This window comes from Mus caroli, unplaced genomic scaffold, assembly GCF_978045245.1.
Source record: "Mus caroli unplaced genomic scaffold, Mus_caroli_1 scaffold_2, whole genome shotgun sequence".
Taxonomy (NCBI): domain Eukaryota; kingdom Metazoa; phylum Chordata; class Mammalia; order Rodentia; family Muridae; genus Mus; species Mus caroli.
In genome coordinates, this window is record NW_028227257.1 from 97,286,600 (window position 1) to 97,312,550 (window position 25,951).

At 34.9% G+C, this 25,951-nt stretch overlaps 1 protein-coding gene across 1 annotated transcript in view; it reads right to left on the bottom strand.

The window, feature by feature from the left end:
* Window positions 1-1,638: 1,638 nt before the first annotated feature.
* Window positions 1,639-25,951, bottom strand: part of Fsip2 (fibrous sheath interacting protein 2) — a 68,741-nt gene continuing 44,428 nt past the window's right edge. The window contains exons 17-23 of the mRNA XM_021156571.1: window positions 16,179-25,792; window positions 12,327-12,821; window positions 10,939-11,030; window positions 9,171-9,217; window positions 5,477-5,520; window positions 2,985-3,054; window positions 1,639-1,775 (exon numbers count right to left, since the gene is read on the bottom strand). Of these exons, the coding sequence (XP_021012230.1) occupies window positions 1,639-1,775; window positions 2,985-3,054; window positions 5,477-5,520; window positions 9,171-9,217; window positions 10,939-11,030; window positions 12,327-12,821; window positions 16,179-25,792 (10,499 nt within the window). The remainder of the gene's footprint in view (window positions 1,776-2,984; window positions 3,055-5,476; window positions 5,521-9,170; window positions 9,218-10,938; window positions 11,031-12,326; window positions 12,822-16,178; window positions 25,793-25,951) is intronic.

Consider the following 25,951-nt stretch of genomic DNA (forward strand, 5'->3'; position numbering starts at 1 on the left):
GTTCTAATTCTCTTACTTCATTTGTGTCTTATTTCTTGTGTTAGCTAGGAGTTTATTTTTTCAAAGAAACTTTTGATTTGCTGACTTTTGTTATCTATATGAATTATTTCTGATATGATATCTATATTTCTTTCTTTATGATAATTTTGGGATTAATTTGTACTTAGTTTTCTGAATCATTGAGAGATAAATTACGCTTTTCTTGGCTTTTTCTACATTTTCAAATTGGTGACACTTATCTGTGTAAAATTCCCCTTTAGCTCTCTTTTAACTCAACTGGGTCTGATTTACCATGTTTTCATTTTAATTTTTCTCAAACCACCTTTAACATACATTTTATTTCCTCTTTCATTCAGTCATTGTTGAAGAGAATTTTGTTTACTTTCCATGGATTTGTGGATTTACCAGAGTACTTCTTGTTATCGGTTACTTCATATTTTATTACACCATATTCAGCAAAGATACTTCAAAACACCAATCTACTTCTTTAATGATTATTGGTGAAAAGATCCTCCAAAAATTATCAGAATATTCCAGGAGAAACCCATGTCTTTATTCCACATTGGAAGCCTGGAGCTGAGCCCTAACATCAAAGAACAAACAGAGCAGTAGCTGGGAAGAGACAGATGAACTTGCCAGCAAGAGTAAGTAATGACAAGCAGGCAAAACCAAAGCTTCCTGCTATCTTTTGTTTGGGCTACCAACATTTTAGAGTGGTTCTTCCTGCTGAAATAATCTGACTAAGAAAATTCCTCAGAGGAATGCCAAGCGATTTGCCTTTAATTGATTGCAGGACTTACCCAATTCTTGTATACAGTCTCCTCATTATATATTTTTTCTCCAAATTCCTTCTTTTACTTATTATTAATGAATAATAATATTATTATTATCAATATATTTTACATCTAAATACTTTTACTTCCTGTGTTAGTAAGTTTATATTAACTCAACACTGTGTCAGTATGTTTATGTTAACTCAACACAAACCTAGACATAACTGAGGAGAGGGAAAGTTAGTTAAGAAGGGAAGTCTTGATTGATATTTGGTATGGATGGACCCAGTGCATCACTGTGCACAGTAGTACTAATAGGCACGTTGTCCCTGTCTTGATAAGAAAATAGGTTAAGTAAGCCACAAGGATTGAGTCAGTGAGAATCGTTCCTTCTTGGATCTGTTGCAGTTTCTATCTCCTGGTTCCTGTCCCTAACTTCCTTCTATGATGGACTGCTACCTGAGAGTTTATAAGCTGTAATAAATAATTATTTCCTGTCCCAAGTTGTTTTTTGGTTATGGTGTTTATCCCAACAGAAACCTAGGTAGGGCATTATCTTAGTTTCTTTTTTAACTTTCCAGTGATAAAGATAGCAGTTTGCAAATAACACGTCATAGGGGATGGAACTGTACAAGTAGTTGAGACATGAACTATCTGAAGGTGCCTTAGACAGGGAGCAGTCTTTTGCATAATTGTGTTGTATCATTCATATTAGTTTTGTCATCTACATGCTAAACATTGTAAAGATACATCTTCTAAGAGTTAAACAGGAACAACCCATTTACTATAATAATTGGATGATATGTTCTACTTTAAATATCATTTTATTTTATAGAGAATCACAATTTTATCAAGTGGAAAAGCTTCATCGCTTATCCTGGTGAGGTGGTGAGGAGGACTTAGGAATACTGCCGCTCGATCGGGAGAACACCTTTGATAGAGTTGAAGATACCTTTGCCAGCACTCTAGACCCTTGCTTGGAAATACTGCTCCTGGGCATTTCTGTGGGAAAAGATATTAGTAAAAGCAGTTACGTTACAAGAACAGTGATTTAGAATTCAGAGGTTGGCATTTGTAAAATAATCTGTGAAAGATAAAGCACAGCTGATATGTTTTCATTGGGTTTCCTATGGTCTCCTGAAGGAATTGTGCAAAGCAGTGTCTTCATTGGCTGATTAACTTTAGTGAGATCAAAGACTGTGTCCTAGGATTATACAGGTAAAATGATTGTAAGCAGGCAATACAGTGCAATTATTTTTGTCTCTCAGGGTGTAGTATCCTGAGGCATCTCTTGGTAGGTCTGTGAAGTCCACCTCTTATACCTCCTGAAAACTATTTGAAAATACCTAATGAGCTGGACACTGAGATGCATCTCAATGCTCTTTATGTGGGTTCTAGTTTATAGTTCTTAAGTAAAAGCAGAAATATACTAAAGTGCTTTAATTTCTCTCCTATTTTGTGAACATTTCCTTTTGAAATTATATAGGTATATTTCTTTGCCTTGTAAGATACACTGCATAGAAAATGAAAATGTCAGTATTCAGATTTAGTTTTCTGTGTCAGCTATTAATAATCTGAGTCTGGAAGAAAATATATCAACTTATGATGGATAACATAATATTTTACTAACTGCACTATATATAAATTTCAAAAGTTTGGAATCCTTCTATATCCATGTTTAATTTCTCATTTAAAAAGTAAGCTCTGAGAAAGCTGCTAAGAATCTAGCATATTTCAGTAGCCAATGCATCATGCTAGCTCCACTGGGCCACTTACTACATCTTTACTACATCATCCACCTGTCTTGGAAGTAATATGTTCATGTGAACTGTGTTGCTGCTGAACAACTGTAGCCACCTTCCCCCTAAAAAGAAAATCACAGGGCTCTTTGCAGCACAGCAGCTGTATAACTTTCAAGAACTCATTATAGATTTTCTCCTCAGTTATTTTTAATCTATTCTTTCATAATATGTGAAGAGGTATGGCCTAACAAACACCACCTGTTTGTCTCTTGGTGTCCAAAGTTAGAAGATAATTTATGTAATAACCTATAGGATTTTATACAAATGGTATGGATATTGTTTTAGTCACATATTAATAATAAACAAGAAAAAGGGTACTAATAAAGACCAATAAATTTTTTTCTGATTCACAATAATATTAATAAGTGCTTTAATTCATTGATGGTTAAAAGTTTAGAGCATTTCATACCTGAAACATGTTCCTTTGAAAGACGTGTACTACCGGCTATATGTTTTGATCCTTCATAGATAGTGACAAACTGCGAAAACACATTGATATTCTTAGTCTTTGGACAGGAAAGATTACATATACCAAGAAATGTCTAAAGATGTATCGACATTGCATAATTTCATACAAGTGAAATCTGTTTTTACTCCATCAAATATGACCCATCTGAGACTCAGGAAAGTGGATGTTTCCAGTTATAGTTCTTAGCATTTGTCCTTGTGATGAATTTTGAACTTGGCGATAAACCTCATGACAACCAAAGGTTGGGAAGTATTAACTGCTCATTTATTGCCTCCTTTGAATTCATTGTAATAAATTGCAAACATGTTTCTGAGAAAAGATAAAATGATAAGGGAGAAGCCAAAATGCTCACTTCACAACTCTCAGGTTTCTTGGTGGAGAGTTTAGCAATTTATGCATTCTGAAGTGATAAAGGCACTTGTTTAGCATTGCCAGGAGCATGCCAGATACTGGCTTTATTCTGAAGACTTGTGTCATTTCTTTGAATAAAAGAGCAGTTAACTGTCCCTAAAAGGCAAGGTGTAGCCACTGTCAAATTTAAGTTCTCAAAATCTTTTCTCAATGTAATTTCAAGTACTTAAGAGAAACTTTAGACAGACATGTAAGTACTGCTTTTCTTAAGCTTGTATACATAATTTCCCTCAGCCTTTGACTCATAACAGAACCTCTGGACTTTAATCAGCTGGTTAAAATGTCCTAGGGCTCTGGTCTCCTTCTATGTTATGTTTCATAGTCCTTAGGATTGCATCCACCTCTACTTTTCCAAGACAATAAACAGAGCACAGAAACAAAATGAAACCAATAGGTCCACCCCACACTTTAGACCAGCTTGGAACTTTACTTTCTCTGGTAAGAAACAATACATTTCTTTTTTTTTTTCCTATTTTATGTTTTATTCTATCCCCTGCTTTATCATTATTAAGGTACACCCATTTTCTCAGACTATGCTATCTGTCATTATACATGTGTAGACTGACTTAATTAATTGTCTTTGCTTTTCATTCTTTAAATGTAATTCAGAAAGTTTTCTCTTTCTTTTGTTTTAAAAATTAATTAATTAATTATACACTCCAGATTTTATTCCCTTTCCGGTCCATCCTCTGACTGTTCTATATCCCATACCTCCTCCTTCCAACACCTGTCTCCACGAGGATGTTCCCACCCCACCAGACCTCTAAACTTCATTCAGAAATTGAAATGGCACCTTATCATCATGACCAATCCTTCTCAAAGCAAGGAGGGCAGCCGAGAACAGCACATTCCGGCTGCCCATAAGTTTAAGTATCAAGGCCTTCTAAGCAAACTTTGTCCTATCTTTTCTTTGGTTTCCCAGCCTAAATGTCTACTAGTTAATTTCAGATTCTGAGTATTGTCGACAGTTTTTAGGTATAATCAACTATGAAGGGAGCTTATGCAACTTTATTTAGAAATCCACTGAGTAACAATTTTAGCCACAGTTTCGGTATGGGCAAGGTATTAAACAAGGAGAAAGTACAAGAGCAGAAGGGCATAGACTAGTTAGGAATTATTAACATCCAAAGAATGATAATGACTCCCAAACTAGAATTTCTTGGCCCTTCTTCCATTGACATATGATTTTATTTTCTACAAGGTATGAATTAAATGCATTTGGAGATTGTTAAATAGATGCTTATGTCCACAAATAAAGATTAGTTTGAGTATAGAAACAACTAGTTTCTTTAGTGTTATAGAGGAGTCAATGAATTGGGTCTGAAACTGTACTATGTTGTAATACCAGAAAACTGCTGAGTCACTGGTGAATTTGTTATTCTCTATTAATGGATGTTGGGGAAATTACAAAGCTGAATTAAATAAACCAAGTAGACACTGTGAAAAAGAACAAAACAAAGAGAAGATACAGCTGGATCTATTAAATTAAAAGGGTTGAGGAACAGGAGAATTCCTCAGCCCACACCATTTAGGAGTTAGCTGCATGTAAAGTCAATTTGTAAAGAACACAGAGACATGATGGAGCCAGGCATTCATCACCCTCTTGCCCATCTTTGAAATTACCCTGTGTGTCCTGTTTATACCAGCCACATCATCACTGGACCCTTAGTCCTAGACAAAATAGACAAAATCAAGTAACCGTCATGTTTAGGCTTTTCTTCAGAAACAGAATGATCTATTAATGGAACTGAAGTTAGGTGCTGAGACTCAGTGGCTTACTGTCAAAACCAGTGAATTCTGATTCAACTCCAAGGCTAGAAACTTTCATAAAGAATTTTTATGTTATTAAGGACAGTTCTTATTTGGATGGGGAGATCTAGTGTGAAGCAATTGTGAATAGGGCAAAGTTTTCTGACGTTCCTTAATAATGCCACTCAGTATCTGATAGAATATGAAAACTGAGATATTTAACAATTGGACCCCAGAGTACAGAAATTAGAGGATATTGAAAAACTATTTACCTCAAGACTGTTTGAGTTTCCTTCTTGTGGTTCCTGACAACTTTCTGTAAAGGGCAGAAAAAAATATTCTTCTTACAAATATACAAAAATAATACATATATACATAAATATACACATACATATATTTGTTAATAAAATACAATCTTTTCACTTTAAATCACATAATGTAGGCATATAGAGTTACTAATATTCTTAGTGGACATACAATTGGAACAAATTTGACACAAATGAGAACCTTAGAATGTAGAACTTGTATTTATTTGTCTTCTAGTTGGAAATTATGAAAGATGATTGTTATGCATCAGGAGAGACAAGCTCTGTACTTCAGTTGCTACACATTTATTCAAAGTTACTCAAACCCAGTGCCACCTTTTTTTAAACCTCTAAAAGAGAGATTACTTTCATGATAAATCTTTTTTTATTAGATATTTTCTTCATTTACATTTCAAATGCTATCCCAAAAGTCCCCTATAACATCTGCCCCCCGCCCCCGCCGTACTCCCCAACCCACCCACTCCTGCTTTCTGGCCCTGGCTTTCCCCTGTACTGGGACATATAATCTTCTCAAGACCAGGGGCCTCTCTTCCCAATGATGGCCGACTAGGCCATCTTCTGCTACATATGCAGCTAGAGACACATGCTCTGGGGTATTGATTAGTTCATATTGCTGTTCCTCCTATAGGGTTGCAGACCCCTTCAGCTCGTTGGGTACTTTCTCTAGCTCCTCCCTGTATTCCATCCAATAGATGACTGTGAGCATCCACTTTTGTATTTGCCAGGCACTGGCATAGCCTCACAAGAGACAGCTATATCAGGGTCCTGTCAGCAAAATCTTGCTGGCATATGCAATAGTGTCTGGGTTTGGTGGCTGTTTATGGGATGGATTCCTGGGTGGGGCAGTTTCTAGATGTTCCTTCCTTCTGTCTCAGCTCCAAACTTTGTAACTCCCTCCATGGGTATCATGATAAATCTTAAGAGGCCTTCCAACTTTAACATGCTTTATATTTATTTAATTACAGAAGTTCAAATGAGCTAGGCATACTGGCACACACTTTTAATCTCAGCAGAGAGGGTCTAATCTTTGTGAGTTCAAGTTTAGCCTGGACTCCCTAGCAATTTTCAGTGTAGCCAAAACTACATAGTAAGATCTTGTATCAAAAAGAACACACACAAAACTGAAATAAAGATAGTGACAATGTTTTAAAATGTGGAATCTTTGAGTTAATACTCAAAAATGAAAAGAAAATCCAAAGGCATCACACGGAGTTCAAAAAGTTCCAAGAGAGAGCAGCACATCACTGAAACACAGGGAACTAGAAATAACTTTGCAAGCAGTGTCTGCGAGACACAGTGCCAGTGAGGCAAGTAATCTGCCAGCAACGAACTTGTATTGAGTCTTAGCATTGTTGCTTAGAACTTGGTGAAGAAGTAAATCTAACTTTTCTGACTTTGACATGAGGGAAGACGGAAATACAGCACATTCAAGTACTATATACTCTAGACATATGAAGTCATCAAAAGCCATCACAAGTAAAAAATAAATAACCCTTTGGGAGCAATAGAGATTCTAACAAAAGGAGTAAAGGCAATATTTCAGGTAAATAAGAATGATTGAGATATCTGAAAAATTGGTAAGTTTATGCTTCCCAAAGAATTTGATTCTGCTTTACAAAGTACACAACTGAACTGAGTTTTGCTTTGAGATGATTAAAAATAGTTGGGTTTCATAGATGAACCACAATTGTAAACATCAGTGTATGTATCTATACGATGCAGTCATTGGACTCCCAGAATCATCTAAGAAGCTGTTTTGATTAAGGGAGTATATAAAAGTTCTATTTATTTAAGCAGTTCAGTGATTCACACTGGAAATTTTGCTTTATACTGTATGAAACTAGGAATAATTATGTTCAGCCTGACCTCTCCATTGAAATTTATCCTGAAATGTCCAGTTGCTCAAGTTATCTAAGCTTAACTGTCTAATGGATACTTTAATCTCATAACTCAAACTTTTTTTACATTCTTCCCCATTCCTTTAGCTTCATCCATATCTTGTATTACTCAGTGTTTTTAATTTCTTTATGCTAATATGCTGTTTTAGGCTTCAATGGAAACCAATTCAGTAAGTTTGCATTTGATATAAAGCAGTCAAGATCAAATAATTAACATAAACGCTCTTTAGACAACTGCATGGGAGAAAAAGAAAGCAAAGATGTGGCCTAGGTAATGCCAAAGAAGGCAATGAGTTTCATTTTCTGGTGCTGTGATCAGAAGAGATTGCACTGGGAAAGCTGAGTGGGAAAAGTCTGAAGAGAGGAAGGGATAAGGCAGACTAAGGGGAAAGAATACTGCAGAAGTCTTGGCAAGAGAGAGTCTCTGTAGGATTGATGGAGAGCAAGGGAAAAGGGAAGTAGAGTTTGCTTTAGTAGAGGAAGCCACAAGAGAAATGGAAGAAGCGGTGAGAAAGGTAATTGGGCTAGTATGAGCTACTGCAGAATCTTGTAACCATTGGAATATTTTGAAATTATGTCAGTAGTAAAGTGGGAAGAACCTTTCAACCTCCGGATTTATCTTATCTTATCATCATTGGACTCTTCACCTAGAGTTAACATTTAAATTCCATAAGAACAGACTTGGTCAATACTGTTCACACATGGAATATTATAACAAAATTACAAAGAAAGAACTGCTTGATGAATCTTCAGGTGAATGAATGAAGAAATGACTTGGTCAGCAACAATATCACTGAAGAATATAAAAAATATAAATAATCTAAGTATCAAAATAAGACAAAACAAAATAAGACACAAAATTTAACCACAGGGAATGGGCCTCAGTTGGACTCTTAGACAATTGTTTTATACGACAGAATGAAAACAAAGAACAGAGCTAAGCAGTTCCATGTTGGATCTTATAATCTATGATCCATAACTCAGGAATCTCACCGCAGGTGACTATCATATCTACAAATTTTTGTATGATAATGGTGTTCAGACAGGATCATCATTAAAAACAGTGAAAATGATTTCTGTATCCAACTTGAGAGAAGTTGTTTCTTGAATAGGTTGCAGAGCAATAGTTGGGATAAGCTTGTAGCTTGAACTTCAAGGCCATGCTGTAGTAAAACTGTCCCCTATACCTCTTGTATATTTTGTTATCATGTAATCAGAGTTATCTCTTAAGTTCTGAACAAATATTGGACTTAAGCATCCTAAAGATATGGTTAGCAGTTCATAAAAGATGATAGTAAAAGAAACCCAAAACAGTTCATGCTAGCCAGATTTGAATGCAATCAAATCTAGTTGGTCTTTAAAAGGCCTTTTGAATCTTAGTTGGGGTAAGCTCTGATACAAAGGAAGCATAAGTTTTCAAGGAGAAAATTTAATCCAGTTATAGCCTAGATATAAGTTAGCAATATATACATGCTTCTCTTCTTACAGGAAGATGGTCAGTATAAATTTATACACTTCATACCAAATTCATATAAGACAAAGTATTAATCTTGTTTTAACAGATGGTTGAATTGATAGCAATCACTTCCTAAAAGTAGCCAAACCTAATGAAAAAATAAAGTACTATCACTTTCAAGGTGGATAACTAATATTTTCCTACCAGGAAATAATTAAGTTATCAAAATAATCAACGACGTTTCTTGTTCATCAGTTCTTAAAAGTTAAAAAAAAATATATCCAACCTTCAAATGCATTAGCCTTTGCATCTGGTAGAAATTCTTCTGCTTCACTAAAATAAAATAAAAGGAACAATTTTTTAATGTGTGTATTTAACAAATGAAGAAGCTACTGGTTAACAACAATCTGCCATTCTTCATATGGAAGCAAACCACAGATAGTATGTTGCTAAAATTCAAATTGGAAGGAGAATAATTTATAAATTGATTTTCCCAATTTTAAATATGTGATTAAGTATACAGAAAACTGGACATCTTAGAAAGTTGCAATGTACTGTTTCATGTCATTAGGAACATTTACATGACTGTCCCAACATCACTATCTTTCACCCCTTGACCATGTTCTGAACTTAAACACTAACACCCATTTTTATTGTTTGTTTTATCCTCCAGGAAATCACTATTTTACTTTATGTCTTCAGGATTTCGAATAGTACAAGTAGAGTCTTAATCATATACATCATTTTGTGATTTGTGCTAATTACTTCAAAGTCATCCATGTTCATGAATATCATAGCATGTGAGGATTTTCTTTAAATAATAGATAATATTCTAAAGAATACCTAATACAGTCGGCTCATGAATTCATCCACTGATGAACATTGCAGGTTGTTCTCCATTGTAGGTTGTAAATCAGGCTCTTATTGACACAGGTTCACAAATACCTGTTGCAGTGCCTGCTTTCAGTTCTTTGAAGAATATACTCAGAATTTCTTGGTCACCTGATAATTCTATGTTAACTTATTTAGAAAAGCTCCATACTGCTTTTCTCAATGATTTCACAATTTTATAATTTTAGTCATTACACAAATGTTTTGGTTTCTTTGCATTCCTAGTCCTTATTTTCTTTCTTTCCCTTTCTCTACTCTCTTATCCCCCCTTTCTCGTCAGCTATTATCATCAGTTCAAAGTGGTATCTTCTGAGATTTTGATTTGTGTTTCCTCAGTGATTAGTGATGTGTGTTTCCTTTATGTGCTGTCCTTAGTGAGTACTGATGTGGAGTATGTCTCCTCTGCTTTTTCTATATTACCTTATAGGATTGTAATACTCAAATATTTTGCATTTTCTACTGTTCTGTTTGATTTTTGAGATATGGGGAGTGATTTGAATATTGACACATATATATGTAAATATGTAGAATATATAAAAATGTATATATGTGTGCAATTTGTAACTATTTACCATTCTTTGTATTGATTCTTTTATTCTGATTTTGAATTAACCATTTTTTGTCAGAACACAGTATATTTCTTATTCTGTTTAACAGTTTATATTTTCACTTTTGTGGGTTAATACAGCTATTTGTATTTTTAATATTAATCTGAGTGCTTCAATTAAACCTTTTACCATGTCTACTTCAGACTCTTCTTGTAAGTCAGAGCTATATACTATAACCTTTAGATTACTAACAAAAGTGAGCATGAATTTTTCTGTGCTGACAGTACACTTTCTCTTATTGACCTATCAATATCCTTCAAGGTTTTAATAACAGCTCTAAAAAACAATACCCTAGTATATCAGCAAATATCTGATCAAATACATTTATATACAGGGTTGCAAGTGTTGAAATGAATATATAGAGACTAACTAGAAGTATAGCATCAAGGTAAGAGGAAACGTAAGACTTATAGTGGAGTCAAGTCAATCAGAAGTGAGAAGGTTTTTATGCTCAACACTTAGTCAACCTCAGGTTTACTAAGCAGTCCCCTTCCTGCCATAAGCCCTGCTTTCATTTCCTGCTGCTATATTTGCACTGCATTAAATTTTATATACCCAGAAATGAGGTCTTCTTGGTTGTATGATGATGTACTCATAATTCTGTGTATGAAGTAATGTGTTGGTTCAGTAGCAAGGATTTCTTCTTTCTGTAATATTATAAATCAGGTATTACAAACAACAGAACTCAATATGTACTTTCTCCCTCATTGGCATTTTTGCATTCCAATAAACACTTTAATAAAAACAAAGTTTTAGAGAGTATTCAAAATATTCTTTAAAATTTAAAATAAGTTTTTGTAGTAGTATAAGTTTTTGAAATGGTTCTGTGAAGACATTCTAAATTATGACACTTGGTTTTGAACACAGTTTAAACATGAACATAGTACAGATGTTGAAGAATGTAAAATTCAATGTTTATACCTTAAAATATTTTAATTACAGTTTACTGCATTAAATAAAAGAGCAAAGATGGAACTCTAGACATTTCATAAGCTTGTTTGATCAGACATTTTAACACATACTCTGATCTATTTGTTGGGAAACCATGTGCTTCTGATTTGGCTGAAATTACATGTGTTTATTTTCTGTGGTTTACTGCAGTTTTTCTGTTAGTCTAAACACAAAAGTACAAAAGCTCTGTTAGGATGTTTAATTAAGGCAATTGTCTCACTAGGAAATCCCACATCCTATGATTTCCAAAAATATGATTAGTTCAGACTTTTGGACAGGGTGAAACCAAAGGCATCATTGAATTTCTTATCATAATTTGGCAGCTTGGATGCAGTAACATAGACTGTACCCCATCATGATTAAGAAGTTTAATGGATATTAAAAATACTTTCAATAATCTGTTACATTTAGTTAGAATCTTGGAAACTAGGTAAGAAAAGCATTTTCCTTGTAAGACTTAGAAAGGTAATGTAACTATTAAGTGAAAATAGGAATTAAAACCCAGGTAAAGGTTTTCTTTCAACAATGGTATTATTGTTATTTGTTTCCAGTGGTGTGGATTTGGACCAGGTCTCAACAGATGCTGTGCAGCAATCTGACTTTCCACAGATCATTTATAACTTTCTTTATAACTTAGCCAGCCCATCTGGATTCTTCTTATTGACATGAAGCTGTGTACGGATGTCAAACAAATATTTACAGCCCCAATACTACATAGAATGTATTGTTTAATTAATAAATTAATAAGGTTGAATTTCCAATAAGCTGTTTCCATTTTCCCTCAGCTAGTTGTTCTAGGTTTCTTTCTATCAAATACTTAATTGAGTTTCATGTTCTGTTAATTATCTAACCTATACTGTATATCCACAGGCTTATGTAGATAATGATTCTACTTTAGGATACTTTGCTGTGTAACCAAGTGGCATCCTAGTAACAGAATGATTGAGGTTGTCCTGCCTTACCAGCTGCTGGGAGTTATGCATGCTACCCACCTTATATTGTAACTTGTCCCTAGAAGTTGTTTCTTCTGCCAAGCTTTTGCAAGAAGGCATGTCAAGCTCGGCAGCAGCTCTTTTCACGTATGCCTTGTTAGGGTCCATTATCTGAATGCCAGTTTCTTCAATACTTTCAATATTTTCGCCAGATGTGGGCTGACAACATTTGCTCAGGGCTAAGAACTTTTTCAGGTTGCTTGTGCTTGTTGCTGTCTTGGAAGAAGCAATGTGGCTTTCTGCAGATTTCCTTACTTGTTGAACACGACCTCCAGATATTTTTCTTAAGCACTGGTCTCCAACAACTTCTCCTAGGACAACCTCGTCCTCATCAGAAACCATGTCCTCACTTAAGCTACTATCTGACTCTTTACGACCAATATCATGAGCTACTAGACGAATGATCAGATCTGTTTTGTTATTAATATCTTTCAAAAGCTCTACTCTGGTGATATCAGGTCTTCTTACATTTTGAAATGAATTTCTGCCAACAGCCTAGAATTGAAAGTACAATAAATATTAAAAAAAAATATATTAGTCACTTTCCTGATATTACTTTGTATCATAATTCTTATTTATGATTTCTAACTTTAATCTAAAATATATCTTCAAATACCATTTCTAGTGTATTTTAACTATTTTAAAAGAATAATATAGATAAAAATCATATGCAATATTTGCTTGTATGTCATTATTTTTACAGTGTTATCATATAAATCTATCATAATTTATTCACAAACATTCAGTTTAATAGAATGGCTTAAGCTTTATATTTTATTTTAAAATGAACTTACTGTTTTTTATTTTTGTCATTTCTCTTTAAAATTGTTGTAGAACTACTTGTATTTTTATGAAGTCAATAAGGAACTCTATAAAAACCTAGACATTGTTTTATTAAAGAAATGTCAAGATTTTATAAGTATACCTAATTCTACTCATAAAAGCAATGGCACATTGGAATTGTGATCTTTATACTAATTTTTTTACTTCATAGTTTCATTCTTTGTCTTTTGCAAAAACATATGTAGTCTTAATTTCTTTCTCATATGCCACTCAAATGTTCTTTTATAATTTTTATTATTATAGATACATCCAAGAAATGGTAACTATAATTCAATAACCAGATCTCTTTATTTCTGTAGCCTTTGGCTATAGCACAGTAATTACTTCTAATTATTAACTAACATTTTATTATTAACTAATTGTAATTATTGTTTGACTCAATCTTTCTTTGCAACTTTCCAAGCTATATTTTCAAGTCATAATGTCTTAAATGTATCTTCCATAGAAATGAACTATTTAGAAGCAACTCTTTAAATAATTAAAGCATCTTTATTATATGTAAAAAATTAGTAAGGTTAGAAGATCCAAATATATGTAATATGTGTTGGGGATTTGCTACTGAGAGTGGTTTTGACGTGTCTCATTAGTTGAAAAGTATAGCATCTCTAAGCAGAATGTTGAGCCATGAGGCAAAGCCAAGAGCCTAAAGTATTTCACCTTCCTTACTGTTTTTTTTTTGTTTTTTGTTTTGTTTTGTTTTGTTTTTGTCTGTCTCTTTGTTGAAAAAAGACCTGATTATACTCAGTGTGGCACATGAGATTTCTGTGCTTTGCTTTCTGGTTGTTTATTATTATTGTTGCTGCCACTATTAGTAGTTGTAGTAGTAGTATCAAATGGAATTTTCTTCCCTCAAAAAAGAAAAGTGGTATTTGTTTGTTTAAAATCACTGTTTTCTGTGGCTCATATGTGACCTAAATAAAGTTGAGAACCAAGAAAAGAAATTGTTATGGATGATTTAATAGATAATTTTAGTAATATTATTCTATAGGATGTTCACACAAAGCTTACTCTCAGGGGATTGCTTATATATAAATGAAAACCACACACAATACATGCTAATATAGCAATGAGAGAACTCAGAAAGGAGAGGAAATTTCAAATTTGAAGGGACTATCATATGTTCTTAAAAAAAACTATCATGTTCTTTAAAAATGAAAAACTGAGACTACAGGAGTACCAGTGCACAATAATTTTAGCATTTCAGTTAGAAAACAGAAAGCACACACCTGCAATTTTACCACCAAGAGGCAGAGGTATGGTAGCTAGAGGGAGCTAGAGGACCCTTGGGTAAATTTTTTTTGGGGATACATGAACAAATATTTGTTCATCTTAGAGAGCACACAGGGATAGACTACAAAATATAATACAAACAAACAAAGGACAATCACAATTATATCCAACTCTAGCTTACTAGTTTCACTGAAAGCAGTGATTTTATTTGGGGCTACTTACAAGAATATGAGTGAGAGTGTAGTGAGATTTGGTGAGGATACAGAAGGGGGCAGTACCCAAAGACAGCTTTATTAGTATAAATCCTAACCCAGCATGGATGGTGGCTCACTCCAATTGTGCCCTCTGAGCTCCATGTACAATATCTAGGCAGCTTCCCACTTTCTAGTAGTTGTTACTGCTGAAATAACTCAGAGGAGGATCTGTGAATCTTATGATCCTCAGGAGCTTCCCAAGACTTTACATTTTATTTAATTGAGTTATAATTCTGTCTAAAAGGGAATGTGAGTTCCAGGTTGACAAGGGCTAAATAGTGGCCTGGTCTTTAACTCAACTATCAATCAATCAATCAATCAATCAATCAATCACTAATTAACTTATTAGTTAATGAAGTTTTAACTAATTAACTTATTAGTTAATTAATTAGCTAATTATCTAATAACCAGTAAATTATTAAGCATTAAAATTTAACTCAGAGATTTTCAGAATCATATTGGAAAAAATTGAAGTGTTTATATTCTGAAGTTTTATATTTGGGTTAGTGACATGGCACAGATTACATCCTTAATGAAAACACACAACTTTCAAAAACTCACATGTTAAATGTGAAGAGTTTTAAGAGAACCCCTATGCCAGGAAGGGGTTACATTTTATTGAGTTGATGATCTTATAGAGCCCTCCAAACATCACAACTTATTGATAAGTCTATTGGCTACCCTCCATAACCTGACAGTAAATTACTATTGCTCTACATACCACAAACGCATGTTCTCAAATATAAAGAAATAGAGGTGGTGCCTAAATAGAAGTCTCATGTCTATTGATTAACTGTCATGAGGTAGGAAGTTATTTTGCATGCTACAGAAGGAGAAATGTAGCTTTCAGTATCATCCAGCTATCAAACCTGAAACCTACCACAGTGACCTGACTTCAAGATATACTCTTGTAATAGTGGTACAAAGTTTATGACAGTAGCTACATACTTTTTGATTGGATGCAAACCCCAATCAAATGAAATAGAAGTGATACCTGACACTGCTCAAGTGGCCTAAGACTAGATACAGCATTAGCTTAGGGAGAGGCCAGTTACTATTACTCCAATAAAATGGTTTCTCATGAAATATTTCTATACCCATAGGGTATAGGGTGGGTAGGAAGGTGTGGAGTATCTAGGGGAAGTTGGGGGCAGGCATATGTTAAAAGAGTTCTGTTATGCCTTTATACACATGTTCTTATAAATGCCCAATTAAATTATATTTGTGTCAGTCCTGTGTTAATAAGGATATGTGTATTTCTGTGCTTCAAAGACTAGTTTTAGTACGTGATCTCATGAAAAAAAAAACTAGCATTAGGCCTTTCCTGTGAAATATGGATATGGCAAGTCCTTGAAAATCATGATTGTAGAAATGAGTTGATGTAGCTAACTCCCTGTTCAGCTGGCAAAATAACAAGCATGGCTTTCCATGTATCTAAGAGAGGGTGGAAATCAAAGAACTGGCTTGCTATTTGCCCGTCTCTCCCATTGCTGTGATTCTTACCTCTAAGGGTTTCGAATCTTACCTCTAAAGGTTTCACATCTAGTCGTCCAGTCCTATCCAGTGAGATGCGTCTCTCTTTTTGTCTCGATCCCATTTCAGACACATCTGTGGAAGAGGGGCCTATGCCACGTATGGAATTTCTTCTCAGCTCTGCTATGCTACATCCAGTTCTCTTTAAACAGTCCATCTTAAGTGTCTCCAGAGGCTGAGTTTTCATAGAAATAACTGCTAAGTGGTCTGAGACGATATTTGGATCTATTCTTAATGGTTTATTCCTGACATGTGGGACTATTCTAACTGGAAGTTCATCTTCTAGTTCCTTTTTGGAGTCTTTGTCTGAGTCAGAGTTCATTACTGCAGCATGCTTTTGTGCCTTTTCAATGATTCTGTTTGTGTCTAAATCTCCAAGTGCGGCAGTGTAAGAGCTCTCTGTGATAACTCTACACGATGGAACACTGGAAACTCCATCAACAATTAAGCTAGCTACCTTCTTAGGGAAGGCCTTCTTTGTACCTTTTAGATCATAGAGTTCACTCTCAGTTCCAGATTGTTTTACAACATTACTGTAGACAGACTCAACAACCTGAGAAATCACTTCAATATTTTCTGGATCTAAAGATTGCTCTTCATGATTTGAATCCACAAGACTAATGTTACTTTTGGAAATTTCAGCTGTTACAGATTTTGTCAACTGAGATGCGATCTTATTTAACTCAGGCTTTGTTAAACTGGTTGTGTCTTTGCTAGCGGGACCAGGTGTCTTTACTAGTTTAGCCAAGAACAAGGCCAAAGCTTCCTCTAAAACTCTGGAGTCTAACATTACATCTGTTATGGATGCAGGTTTTTCCTGCGACTTAAGTTCATCAATAATTTTCACCACCTTTTCCATAATCTTGACTGCTTCTAGGGCTAACTCTGAACCAGAAAGTTCTTCCTCTGCTTGAGATTGAAATTCAGAATTGGAAATCTCCTTTACCATTGAAAAACCTATTATGTCAGAAATGATATCACTCTTCCCCATTAAATCTTCAACTACAGTTGTAGGGGAGCCGCAGTTTTTCAGAAGGTTTGTATAAACAGAATTAACTACTTTTTCAATAGCTGCCTTGTCAGCTGAAGGCACAGCTTCTGATTCCTTCGCAGGTTGTACAACTTTGATTTTACTTTTGGAGATAAATTCCTGCATTGAATGTAATATTTTTGAGGTTATTTTTTGCATTTCAGTTTCTTGAGATTTAGTTCTTTCTGGATGGCCTTTTGGAAACACAGATAAAAGTTTTGATAAGAACTTCACAGCAATTGTTTCTATTATGTTATAAGATAGTTTACGAGGACCTGATGGCTGTGATGGAGTAGTTAAGACAACATTGGTGAGGATATTTTCAACAACATTGTCAACTTCTGCACACTGATTTGGAGTCAATTCACCACCAAAATAGTTCTGCAACTGGTTGCCAGTCACTTCTCGTAGAACTAAGTCAACTATGGTTTTTGAAAGAAGTTTGCATCCACTAATTATACATTTTTGTAAGATTTCCTGTGATCCAAACTGTGGCAAAAGATTATTATAAATTGTCTGAACCACCAGTTGAATGATTTCATCATCATTTGGATGCAAGGATTCTACATACTGTATAATCAAATCTTCATTTTTGGAAATCTCTGCTGCAATCGTTTTTACTAAATTTGATTGAAGGAAGTCGAGTTGTGTCAACACATTTTCTGGAGTTAGTTTTGTTTTGACATTGGATAGTTTTGAAAAGACTTTTGCTAGAAGACCAGAAGTCACATCCTCTAAAAATTTGTAAGGCAACTTTACGGTATAGGGAGATGCGGTCTGACATTCTTTACTGACTGTTTGCACCACATTTTGGACCTTTTTCTCAACATCTTTTGATTCCAGAGGCATACATGCTGAAGCTGGTACCTCATCAGAAAATATCAAGTTAAGCTGATGCTGAAAAATTTCATTTATCACTGTGCTAGTTAGCCTTTTTGCTAAATTCTCCCCATTACTGTTGATGTTCTCACAAATAGACTCTTGGGATTTACACTCCTTGAAAACGTTGCAAACACAAGTGTGAACAATTTTATTGACTATTGATTTCTCAATTGATGGTATTTTCTCTAAGGCAGGCAACTTGTCAGAAAAGGACTGTTCGGGTGTTTTCTGCACATCTGACATTTGCTCCTCGTTTTTAATATTTGTGCTGGATGATGGCTCTTTTATAGCTGTTTCTTTAACCTCAGGAGGAGGTGCTGTATGAGCTGATTCTTTGGCTGCTTCCGAGAGTACTTCCTTTTCTTTATCTGGCCTAAATACCTTAATTTCTGCATCTGAAAGCTCTTTTGTCATTGAATCGACAAGTCTCATAGCTGTGTCATAAAGTTCACCTGGCTTTTGATCATTTGTATTTGTAGTTTTATCAGAGATAAATGTAAATACTAGTTTGTTCGCCAGTTCAGCGATCACATCTTCTAGAAACTTGGCAGGAACAATTTTAGATTTACTTTCTGATGACTTAGGATGGTCTGTCATACTAGACTTACTTTTCATCTCTTTTGACCTTTTGCTCTCACTCCCGTCTCTTCTTATTTTAGTTTCTGTTTCTTTACTTGCTTTCTCTTTAGCAGTGATGTCTCTGTGAACTGATGAGGATAAATCCTTTGCTGGAACAAGCTGTGCAGAATCTTTAAGGATAACCAATGCTTTATCACTTGTGAGGCTTCTGCTGTATATTGGTCTGGAAAAATCCAATGGCTCTTGAGAAGATACTATGAAAACATTGTCATAAATATTTTCAATGACATTTTCAACACATTCATTTTCTGAGTATGATTCTTCCTCTATATCAGTTTTCACTACAGACTGTTTCCTCTCTTCTTTGACTGGATGTTGGGGTATTAGTACAGTTTTTTCTGTCATGGTCTCTTTATCCTTACTCATGGGCCTATCATCTGTTTTTACTGAACTTTTAATGACATCAAGCTTCTTTTCATTTTGTATTTTCAAATCTGATCTAAGTACCTCCTTCTCAGGACTGCTTTCCACAGCCTTAGCAACTGCAAAGTGGGTGAAGATTTCAAGAATCTGCCCCTGCTCATTGACTAGTACTAAGTTCTCCTTCCCAGTTTCATTACCTTTATATTTGCTGCTCAAATGTTGCACCTGAGCACTTCTCCTTTTCATGGTGGTGGGTGGAGACATTGCTGACTGTTGCACCTGAGCACCTCTGCTTTCCATGGTGGTGGGTGGAGATGTTGCTGACTCTTGCACCTGAGCACCTCTGTCTTTCATGCTGGTGGGTGGAGACATTGCTGACTGTTGCACCTGAGCACCTCTGCTTTCCTTGGTGATGGGTGGAGACATTGCTGACTCTTGCACCTGAGCACCTCTGCTTTCCATGGTGGTGGGTGGAGATGTTGCTGACTCTTGCACCTGAGCACCTCTGCCTTTCATGGTAGTGGGTGGAGACGTCACTGACTGTTGCACCTGACTACCTTGGCTTTTCATGGTGGCAGGTGGAGATGTAGGTGGTGAGGTGGTCTCTTGGGTGGCAGGTTTGACTTTGCTTTCATCTTCTTTCTTTGCATCTGTGACGCCTGCACTTGGTCCTGATAGAAGACTGATGATATTACTTTTCATAATGGTAGCTATAGAGTTAAGTATTGGATCTTGGGTGTCATCTTTTTTAATTGATGTGTTTTTAGATAGAGCAAGTTGGTTCTGTTTTAAGGCGCCACTAATTTGCATTGATGTTTCCTTTGGGAGGAGCTGAACCCTCTGGGAGATATTTTCTGCATCTAGAAATGAGAAGAAAGTTGAACACCAATCTCCTGAAAATAGTGGCTGAATCTTGAATGTAGAGATTGCCTTTTGTGCCAAAGAAGAAACCATTTCTATAACTATGTTGCCAGTGCCATCCTTCTGAATACCATCAGCTCCTAATTTCCCTATGAACTGATCATAGACAAAATTAGATATCTCATCGATTGTCTCCTTCGCAATTGGTGGGAAAGAAAATATTTCTTCAGCATGTGGTAATACTTTGATTCCACTTTTCCTAAAATCTCGTATGAGAGAGTTTGCAAACTTAATAGCTAAGCTTACAATTTCTGCCTCTGGCAAATCTTTTTTCCTGGCGTCATCAGTAAGAGTTAAGAAAGAACAAAATTTGTGAGCAAGGTCAACAATTACATCCTCTAAAAATGCAGCTGAAAAGAGAGAGGATGGTGCCTTTTCTTTCCCAGATTTAGCAACAACAGAAGCACCACCAAAATGAGGTAATTTACTTGAATGTGAGCCATCACCATATAAAAATAACTGCAAATAATGATCCATGATTTCTTTAATAATTGAACCAGCTATTTTACCGAGAAATGAACCTCCCTTTTTGTGTGCATCTTTCTGTACTTCTGCTTGGAATTCAGAGTTCTTCAAAATATTATTACATACAGAGTCAATGAAATTCTCAGTTGTTTCATATATCATACTGGCTGTATCCTCTGCATTGGCAAACCTGATCTCATGTTCAGAAATTTCTTGTATAATTTCATCAGTCAGCTTTGAAGCTGCAGCCATGAACTCATCAACATCATCTGGCCCAGCGTCCTCTTTCTCCTCCTTCTTTAGTTCATTTTCAGTGTCATCTGAAGGAAAGATGTTTTCTAAAAGCTTGTAAATCATATTTTCTATCAGAGAACAAGGGAGGACTGTAATACATGATGGTAATGCATTGGTATCCTTCAAGATGACATTGAGGACATTTTTGATGATATTTGCAGATTGAGGTGAAGAATAGCGAGAAGGCATTAATTCTCCTGAAACTAATGACTGCACCTGATAATCATACATTTCTTCCAATAGAAAATGATACATTTTCCCTCCAAAACATGAAGTGTCATATTGTACAGCCCTGTGTAGTTGAGTCAGAGATTTATATTCATAAAATATATTTCCATAAACTGAGTTGACTGTTTTTTGAACCATTTCTTTATATGTTTCTGAAAACCATAGACTCTCATCCAAATGTTCTGCAACTAAAATCTCGGATGAAGTGAACTCAAAAACAATTGATTTTACTAATGTTGTAACAATGTCCATTATTTCTGCTATTGCTCTCTCTGGGGTCTCCATACTCAAGGAATTCTGTATAAAAGTCTGAAGAATTTTGCATAAAAGCTCAGTGATTACTTCTTCCAAAAAGACAGCTGAGTTCACAATGAATGACAACTCCCTTTGCTTAGTGCTTGTTGTTGCTTTCTTCTTGCAGGTTTGAGCCACTGAAGTTGAAAGAATACTTTTATCTCCTGATAAGAATGATTCTAGATGATGATTGAAGATCTCCTTTATTATAAAATTTGCAATTTTTGAAACAGGTATGCTACTTAGGCCCTTTTTATCTTTTGTAAGAGACTGGTACAGATTTGAATGGGAAAGATCAGCATAAATGGAGTCGACCATCGACTGCATTTCCTTCTCTGAAATCATACTCTGTTTTTCATTTCCATGTTTTACAATACATATTGCATGTTTTGAAATTATTGACATGATTTCATTAATCAGTTTTATGACTGTGTTACTTAACTCTGATTGATAAGTGTCAGAATGTTCTATACTGGAATCTGATGGATTTATCTGAGACATAAGCTGAGTAACTATTTTCTCTAAATGAACATGGGAGAGCATGGTAGTGTACATTGTTGAAGCCTGTCTTCGGAATCTTGACTTACTAATGTCATGATGGACTTTGTTCACCAAGACATCTTGACTAAGTTTGGAATGTAAGCGTAAAGGAAGAGTTGCTACAAGATCTGGTGGAATTTGGAAATAAGAAATTTCACTCAGAATGATTTCAGTTATCTGGGAAGCCAATGCCTTTGTATCATTTAGAAAATCTTTATCAGGCATGATTTCCATTTCATATTCTTCTAAAACTTTGCTGTACACAGTGTCAATGATTTTTTGGAGTCTATTTCCTTCTACTGGGGATAAACTCAACCGTTCTTCAGCATTCTCTATAGTGGTAACCTGAGCTTTTGAAAATTCCTCTGTTATCCAATATATGAGGTTTTCAGCTTTATCAAACAAGATATTTTCTGAGTTTCTTGCTGAGTTCACTTGTACAATGCCAATCACCCTATGAAATATTTTGCTCACTACACCAGAGATCACATCTTCCAGAAATGTTGAGGAATAAGCACTACCATAAAGTAAGTCCTGCCTGTCTTCATCAGAATATTTGTATGATGAAGTAGACAATTGCTTTCTTTCCAAAAATGGCTGAAGATGGTGTTCACAGATATATTTAATAATAAAACCTGCTATTTGATCAATAAAGACATCATTACTTTTTGTGATATTTTGTTCCACTGATTCTGGAGAACCATAGTTTTTTAAAATATTCGTGAATACTGCATCAACAAGATGCTGAACATCGTTTTCTGAGTAAAAGGACTTGGTTTTTTCTTCATCTTTTGAAAATCTAATTTCATGTTGGGAAATTTTTCTCCTAATATCACTGATCAGGTTGGAAGCAATTTCATTAAAATTGACTCCCTCTTTATCTTTTGAAGCTGCTTTGTATGAATCAGTTTTAGGGGCAGAAGGAAAAAATTTAGATAATAGTACACTGATCATATCTTCTAAAAATGTATATGGTAGTAATGTATTATATAGAGGTAAAGTCTGGTTTGGTTTACTAGATTTATTGACGTCACCAAGAATATCATAAACAGTATGATCAGTCATTGAATTAGAACAAGAAGCAGGTGGCAAATCACCAGAAAACAGTGGGTGAAGAAGGTAGTCTGAAATAGCAGCTGTGATTAATTTGGTAATATTTTCCACAAAAACTTCACCATTTACTGACTCATCAATGTCAGGATCTAGTCCATGCTGCTTCAAAACATTCTTATATACTGAGGTCACAAGTTCATCTACAATGTCTGTATTACTAAAGGGAAAGGATGGTTGCTTATCACATAGAATCGGAATCTTAGCTTTGTCTAAATGCTTATGCACTGAGCTTACTATTTTTTGGGTCACATTTTCCAGCTCAACATTAATACTAGTATTAGGACTAAAAATCTTTGATAAGACTCTGGTGACAGTTTCTCCTACTAACTTATCAGGGTAAATGCCAAAAGGTGATGGCTTCGGGGACTTGTGAGACTCTACAACTTCACTGAGAACTTGTTTGACCATGTAAGATACTTCATCCAGTGGAGTTTTGGGGCAAGGTAATCTCTCTCCACACAAAAATGGCTGGAGATGGTTTTCAATAATCTCCTGGATAATGAAACTGGCTATTTGGTCAATCATAATTGGACTTCGACTAATTATATTTTTCTGTATTGAATCAACAGAAGAAGACATTTGCAAAATATTACTGTAAACAGAATCTACCATCTTTTGGAGATTTTTATCTGTATGCAGACATTGATTATCATAGATGGTGAACCAGATTTTATGTTTTGAAATGGCTGACATAACCTTATTTGTTATACAGTTGGACATTTCATTAAAATCTGAACTTGACAAATACTTTTTTTCTAAAGATGCAGACTTAATAGGCAAGGAAATAAGTTGAGCTAAGACTCTTCTGATAACATATTCTAAAAATGAGTGTGGTAACATGGTACTATAATCTTTTGAAGTCATGGGTTCAGAGTTAACATTTTTTAGACTATTATGAAGTTTATACAGTATGATTTCAGCATTGAGAGTGTGATATAGATTTGATCTGAGCTTTCCCTTGAAGCAAGATGGAAGCTGATAGTCTATAACCTCTAATAATATGCTGTTAGAAATTCGTTCAGCTACTGGAGTATTGTCATAGGGTAGATTACCACCACAGGTTACTGTAAATTCATATTGCTGTAAAACATCATAGTAAATGGAATCAACAATCTTAGTAATACATCCTTTATGGGCTGATGGGAAATATAATCTTTCTTCAGGATACCTTAGAACAGTAATTTCAGCATCATTTAACTTTTTCACTACATTGTTGATAAGTAATGTATTTATCTCATTTAGCCAGGCTTCAGTGATGTTTAGATTTTTCTTCCACAATGATGTAGACAAATTATAAAATAATTCTGAGATTATCTCCTCTAAAAACGTGGCTGAAAAAACACCACCATTTACACCTCTTTGACATAGCTTATGAAAGCATACTGTGTTTATTCCCCTTGATTCTTTTCCATCAGGAAATGATGAAGAGATAGATTTTCCTGCATGTTTTTTGCCAAATCGTGTGTGCATTTTAAAGCTAGTTGCATTGGTATTATTTAAGGACTTGGTCAAGAAGTTATTGTCATAGCTCATGAACCCTACATGGCCTTTAGTCTCTTCTGGTTCTACTAATTCTTGCCTTTTTGCTTTTGTAATGAAAGGCTGCATTTCTCTTGTTCTATAGTTCCTGTATTTGTTTTCAAAAGGAGCTTGCTGTAAACCATGAGATAGTTTGTCCATCAGAGATTTAACCAAGCTATGGGAAATCACATTAAGTATACAGTCTGATGATAATAAATCTTGGTCAACATCTGCCAGATTTTCCAACAGCTCTGACATATAATCTCCTTGAAATTGTTCACAGTCCATTGGTGCCTTACGATAATCAAAACCTCCACCTTGAACACTTGGAAGAACTTTGAAATGTTGACATTCTTCTGGTATTTCACGAAAAAGTGAACTATCCTCAAAAATTGTGGTGCCACCCGTGCATTTTTCTAGAAGTGTTCGAATAAGTTTCTCACACACAATATTGAGAAGAAAAATTGATTTAGGGGAAAGCCCTACATTGTTTGCAAGGGTTCTATTACTTGGTTGATTATTTGAGGAGGAAAATGTTTTTGCTAGTTTACCAGAACTCAAATCCCCATCAGGGATCTCATCTGGTAAAAATAAATCTAAAACAATATTAAAGACTTCATTGACAACTTCTTTGGATTCACGAGATCTTAGGCTGCCAACCAGACTGTTTAACCTACGTGCCAGGTAATTTAATTTATTTTTTTGAGCAAGGTGATCAGTTAGGGGAGGAGATGATTCCAACTTCATGGGACCTATCTGATTTTCTATGGTATTGACTTTGTTGAACATGGGCAAATTATTTTTAAGTGTGGCATATGACTTGTTTCTTACATTATTTTCAAAATGATTTATTCCTAATATTTTGGACAATACAAAGATCACTTCTTTTAAGAGATCTTGAAAGATATCATCAAAATCAGAAGAAGTCACTTCTGGACAGAACATGTACTTTGCTTTTATGGAAGCCTGATGTGCCTTGTCAGCATTTATCATGTTTCTATTAGAAAGAACTTCAACAATAACTTTGAAAATACTTAAAGCGAGATCTCCAATAGAAATAGACCTGGTTTTATACAGTTGAGAATGAATTAAGATATTTTTGTCAAATATTGCATCTTGGATTTCCCATGCTTTCTCTCTGGTGCATTTTTTGATGCCATCAGAAATGTTTAAAAATAGGTAGCAGATAACTGCATCTGAGAGATGCTCACAAAACTGACAAACTGAAGAATTACTGTAAATGCTTATTAGAGGCTGATTTGCATCATCAATTTTTTTTGAGAGTGAAGATACATGAGAAAACTTCTCAGTAGAAACTAAAAAGAAAAAAAAGGAAAAAAAAAACAGAATCATGAAAGCATTTTTAGTATGGCTTATAGGAAATGTGGAAAAATTTTAAAAAGAAATAGGATTTTCCCTAAATACTTCTCAACATCCTGTCATACTCGTGATATAATTATTTAAAAATATATTAC